The sequence below is a fragment of the Antrostomus carolinensis genome, unplaced genomic scaffold (genome assembly GCF_000700745.2).
Source record: "Antrostomus carolinensis isolate BGI_N321 unplaced genomic scaffold, ASM70074v2 scaffold9979, whole genome shotgun sequence".
In the NCBI taxonomy this organism is placed as follows: Eukaryota; Metazoa; Chordata; class Aves; order Caprimulgiformes; family Caprimulgidae; genus Antrostomus; species Antrostomus carolinensis.
The window spans coordinates 106,672-112,668 of NW_010336411.1; the positions used below are offsets into that span (position 1 = coordinate 106,672).

Genomic DNA, 5,997 nt, shown 5'->3' on the forward strand with positions numbered 1-5,997 from the left:
GCAACCTGTTCCAGTGTCTCACCACCCTCATAGGAAAGAATTTCTTCCTAATATCTAGTCTAAAGCTACCCTCTTCCAGTTTAAAGCCATTTTGCCTTGTTCTATCACTACCTGCCTTTGTAAAAAGTCCCTCCCCAGATTTCTTGTGGGCCCTTCAGGTACTGGAAGGCCACTATAGGATCTCCCCAAAGCCTTCTCTTCTCCAGGCTGAACAGCCCCAGGAGAACTGTACTTTTTTCCCTGTGTAGGCTGCAGGGTAGAAAGAGAGTGATGTTGTCATTCATACTCTCCTTGCAGACCATTCCTTTTCTTTAGGAACAAGAATTTTTTAATTTTTTTTATTCCCAAGTGGTCTAAATAATTGTAGGGAAGTCTCAAACTAGTTTACTAAAATGTCTCCCATTACTTATACGGAAATAAAACAAACTCTTTAATGTAATCAGCTAAAAAGGTATGTACTTAGGGTGGAATCCTTAGTCATAAATTCTGTAATGGAATGGTTTGAAACAGTTTTGGTCTCCCAATTGGAAATTGAGAACTAAACAGGTAACTGGTTTGCGGAAATTAAACAATGCTGCCCACTCTCAAAAATAAAGGCCCAAGAGAAATGAGTGGTAAGGAATGAAAGAGTTAAGAGGAAGAATTAAGTCAGTGATCTTATACCACCCAGGTATGTGTTATCTGAATTTCTCTAGACTGGTCTTGGATTCTGTTCCTGCAGGTGAACCTCTTCTGTTCCTTCTTAAGTGAATTTCAACAGTGAAGCACATAAAGTAGAAAAGTTGTTTTCAAAATCAGAACTCAAATAAAACTCATTTCTAATTTAATAGCAAAAAATTTTTGTTAAAAATTTGAAGTTACTGTTCTGAGATGAACTGTACCAAATGTTTCCTTCCATCTAGCTCACTCTGTTAAGGCTTGACTCTCCTCCCAGCTCCCTTTTCAAAAGAGGTGTATAATTCTGACTCTGTGCAACTAGATTTCTCTCTTGTTCACTGTCTATGTAAACTAGCGTATTATAAATTTTATTTGAAACCATATCAAATCTCTTTTTTATATATTCATCATTTTTCTTAGGATCAGTTCCATAAAATCCTTTTGTGTACAGCATAATCACACTTAAGTCTTGTCTAAGAAATAAATTCCCTGGCTGCTATATCAATTGGTTCATTGCCCTGAAAACTGAAGTGCTTCAGCCCATGTGAAACACAGCTCCGTTTTTAACATATAAAAAACATTACCAAAAAGGAGAACACAAATATAGTACCTGCCAAATCAAATCCTCACTGAAGCCTTAACTGTGAGCAAAGAAATTTTTTTAAGGCATTAAAATTGCAATCTTTTCCTCAAAGGAGAATTTTGATTCAACCATTTTAGAAACCTCTCTAAAACAGACTAACCACAACTAGAACAAATCCTATTCTTGGAACATGATAGAAAGCCATCACGGTTCATCAGCAGCAGGATAATACTTGTGAGCATGGTAAGAACACCTCATTACTGATATAGCATCTCCCAGACCATCAGTGCCTCTGATATTTTGTTAATAATTAGACATTTGCTTCATCCTCAGCTGGTGCAAAAAAAAAGTTGCATTCTTAGAATTGATAAGACATTAAATATTCTGAAATTCTTGGCTTTGTCCTGCTAACAACTTCCATGTAATTTTGTTCTTGACTTTCACATTATGTCATACTGCAATTTAGAAATAATCTGAAATATGTCAGCCTTTACATAAATAGCAGAATCAATAAAACTCTTTTTCGTATCAAAATGGAAAACCTCAATGCATTTCTGTTTAAAAAGCAAAATGTACATACTAACCCGAAATTTGGGCCATTGTTGGCAGCATTACTGTCCTTCAGTAAGTAATGATACCCCCATTTTATCATTTCTGTGACGAAGCTTACATCGATTCTGATGTATGTGCACCTGTACCACCAGAACCTCAATGGGAAGTACAAAGCAAATTCCTAACATCTCATGCTGTTTCCAGCAGAAATCTCATTTGTCAAGACAACAGGAGAAGATAAATCATTTTGGAATAACCTTTTGTTAGAATCTCTGCTTGTTCCGATATTGAAGTCACAATGCCTTTTCATCTGCATTGTGCTGTATTACAAATTGACTAAAAGAGAACTTCTTGCATGGAATAAGCAACAAAATCTTTAAAAACCATTTTGAGCACCCCCACACAAGGGAAGCAACACCAAATCATTATGAATTAATGACTATTTCTGAAAGTGCTAACAGGTTCAAGATGGTTTATTTATAAAATAATTTTAGAATTCAAAAGTATCAACCCTCTAGTCGGATAAACAAGAGGATTGTCCTCAAACTTCCATACTGTGCATATATTCTTTAGTGAACGAAAAATCATTAATCATAATCCTTGGGATTAGTTTGTTCTTTGAAATGCTTTGAATGGCAATTTAGGAACCAATAAGTCTCTTTTTTTTTTTTTTTTTTTTTTTTTTTTTTGTGCTGCACTCTAAAATCTCTCTGTACTCGTAGTTTTTAGTAGGTAGAATTATTTCAGTAAACATATATAGAAAGAATGAATTACCACCTAACCTTGACAATGCAGAAAATAATTTTAAGAACCATGTATGTAAAATGTCCCTAACTATGCTATTGATATGAGCATGAGATTATTAAAAGTGAAACATGCTTGGGATCCAAATCTGCTTTCATTGTTAACTTTCTGCATTTATTCATTGATATATGATAGTCTAAATTCTACTTTTCAGGACTGGGTCAGCAAGCACAAATGCACATGCTTGAATGTTTTTCAAATTCATAGTCATAGATAATTTCTTGTGAATTATTTTGACTTATATAAATGCATTAGCACAATACTTCAATATCCGACTTGTGAAAACTTGTAAACATTTACTGAACTTAAGGTTTTTTACTACAATAAAAACCTCATGAAAATTTTAGTTCCTAACATAACTTAGATATATTATAAAAAGGGAGAATATGACCACTGATTAGCATCTATCAGCAGTATTTCTATATGTACACGTACTTCAGACAACAATCTCCACCCATTTGCAGAGCATCATTTTGTCAAGATTGTTTCTTGCCTCCACCTTTAATCTACACACACTAGCCTAGAAGTCTAGGTGCTGAGCCACAGGTATACACATTATCTAACCCAGAATGACTCTGGTTTCATAACTCAGTTTACTAATACATACTTTCAAAATTGGGGTAAAAATGTAAGAAAATGTTAGAAACAGAGGTTAATAAACTAGTCAGCTGTGGAAGTCACTTTTCAAAAAGAAATCCCCATGTTGATTTTAGATGAGTAAGATAATTTTTGCTAACCTATCATTTCCATCTGATCCAATATCCTTGGAGATTTATTTATGATCTATTAAAATAAATGTTTTCATTTTGTTTTCTAATTAATATCTGTGAGAAAATGTCTAATAAAATACATTTTTATGAGTGCTAATATGCTGTAGATAACACAGAAACTAGATTATTTTTTGAAAACATCTATCTACCTGTACCATGCTGAGATATGTATCTCATTGTTCCTTCTATTTCGTAACATAAAGAAGCTCACCCTTCCCTTCCCACCCCTTAACGTGATGGCACTGCAATGTTGTCCTCATTTAGATGAATAAAAGCAGGTCCAGCCATTTTAAACAACACTTTTAGAATAGAATAGCACCTTTAAAATACCACTCAGGATGAACACCAAATTTAATTATAAATATGGAGTTTCTAAGTGAGATGCTATACTTCCAGAGAGTAGAGTTTCAAGTAATAGTTGATATGAAAATATAAATATGTGGTAGAAGACACCAAAAACTGTGGTTTCTCTCTCTTCAGCAGTGATGAAATTGTGTGATTTGCAAAGCACTATGTTATTATTCTGACTCAGAGCTGACTGAGACAAAACTTCAAAAGCTTTAGAAATTATAAAATATAGCAAATGTTTGTAAGTCTACTAAATTTTGTATTTATACCAGAACATGATGGAACACATACCTTTCTTCCCCCTGTGTTTATGCGAAGTGGAGTTAAGAAGGGATCAAAAATCATATGGCTGGTTTCAATATTGACAGGTGACTGTCTTTTTCCAACAGAGCAAAGATTCCAAGCTGAGTTCACCAAACCCCAAAAGGAGGGAACTGAAAAATATAAAAAAGTGCAAGTTTAAGAAAAGTCTGGAAAGACCCAAGAAATACGTGCAAGGCAGATAACCAGGTAATTAAACTTGTCATACTGTCTACATACATACACTGAAACTGAAAACAGGCAAATTCATGTAGCACTTTAAATTTAAAACTTCATACACAAAAACCAAAACATAATGTTTCATATATTTTTGTATCCAGGAAGAAGGTGAGATTTTTTTGTCTTTGAAGGTACACAGATATAATCCCAAATTCAACTATAAATAGTTCATTTGCTGTTAGTATTATAGCATATTTATTGAGCAGTAGGAACGTGACTCATTAGTCCTCATGCTAATTTTGCATACATGCAGTGTGTCCTTGGACTTAAACTGTTCCATTCTACTCAACTTTTTAGAAGTTTTCATATTTAGTAGAATTCTTTAAAACACCCAGCATTATTATAATAGAAGCTCACACGTTGTGATCCCAGAGAACAGGCCTGCTCTCTGGACAGGTTCTACTAATTTCTGTTCCATTCACCCAAACCTTTCTTTATTCAAAATTCTGATCTAAACCAAATCTTGTTGAAAAAGCCATACTCTGATGGTGAAGAAGGAGAGTTCCTCCCCTGTATGTGTAATGGCTTGGAACATGGAAGAACACCTGTTTTTTGACAAGCTGAGTTACTTTCTGTTCCCCTAATTGGAAAAATATGTGATGTAACTGTAAACTGCTTGTCATCAGATGAAGGTTCATATTGCATCTCATCTGCAATTTAGAGACAAAACGAACCTGAACTTCTCTTTAGATGGTGAAAAAAATCTCTGACTAAATGACTAAAGAGCAGCTAACAAGATACACAAAGGCTATGCCCCTCTCTGAAGTACGTAAGGCAACTCTGACTTTATCAGAATTATTCTGTAGTTTTGTGTAGCAGGTGGAAATTTCACAGGTGTGACTGTTATTCCTTTTTTGGGTTTATTTTTTCTTTTTACATTTTGTTAAGTTTTCCTAACCTTTGAGCCCCAAAGCATTCCTCCAATCCACCAACTCAGGCTGGGGTCAGGAGCACAGGTGTTTTGCCCAGAGGGTGGAGCTGAAAACAACCCATGAGCTGCTTATAAAAAGCTTTTTGGTTGCTGCAGCTAATTGTCTGCAGGATTTTGCAGTGTGAATGTTGGCTTCTTCTTGTAGTTTCTGGCTACTCTAGTGGGAACCACGTAGAGCATTGGTTGAATTTGAATCTCACATTTATAGTAGACTTAACCTATTGGGATGATATTCCTTGGAAGGGAGACAAGTGGCATTTATCTTCTCAGTAGTGTAGCTTCAGGAAAATGGCTGATCTTGGTGAGTGTTTTTCTATCACATTTTATAGAACAACTCAGTTCTTTATCCTTGAAGTCTGAGTGTACTTAACTTTGGTTGGGCTAATATATAGCTTAATGTAACTTTTCTATAAAAGCAGACAAACTTTAGGGTTTTTTTAGGCTATTGCTTGCACAGCAAATCTTCAGCACAAGTATCTATACAGAAGTGATGGAAATTGTTTTGCAGTTGTTGAGTATCTGCCTATTCCAGTAGTTCATAAGCTATCATCCACAGATGTTACCTTTATGACAAAATATCCGAGAACTCAATTTCCAGCTGAAGCTTTTCCTTCTTTGTGCTAACCTGTCTGTGCATCTACAGGTGCTACTCAGGCAGGTGAGCTCAAACAGCCCTGAAGGGATTCAAGTGGTACAGCCATAATTGAAATGTTATGGTTAGTAAAGCTTAAAGGTTTCCTTGTATTCCCTAGCTGAACAGTTTTGAACTGAACATGCACTAGTAATACCTTAAATTCAGTGATGTAATATCT

At 35.1% G+C, this 5,997-nt stretch overlaps 1 protein-coding gene across 1 annotated transcript in view; it reads right to left on the reverse strand.

Moving 5' to 3' along the window:
• The window catches only part of LOC104530301 (carbonic anhydrase-related protein 10), a gene marked incomplete at its 3' end in the record, with an annotated part of 110,813 nt that extends 105,914 nt beyond the window's left edge, over positions 1 to 4,899 (reverse strand). The window contains exons 1-2 of the mRNA XM_010174844.2: positions 4,824 to 4,899; positions 4,006 to 4,148 (exon numbers count right to left, since the gene is read on the reverse strand). Of these exons, the coding sequence (XP_010173146.2) occupies positions 4,006 to 4,148; positions 4,824 to 4,899 (219 nt within the window). The remainder of the gene's footprint in view (positions 1 to 4,005; positions 4,149 to 4,823) is intronic.
• Between the last annotated feature and the right edge of the window lie 1,098 nt (positions 4,900 to 5,997).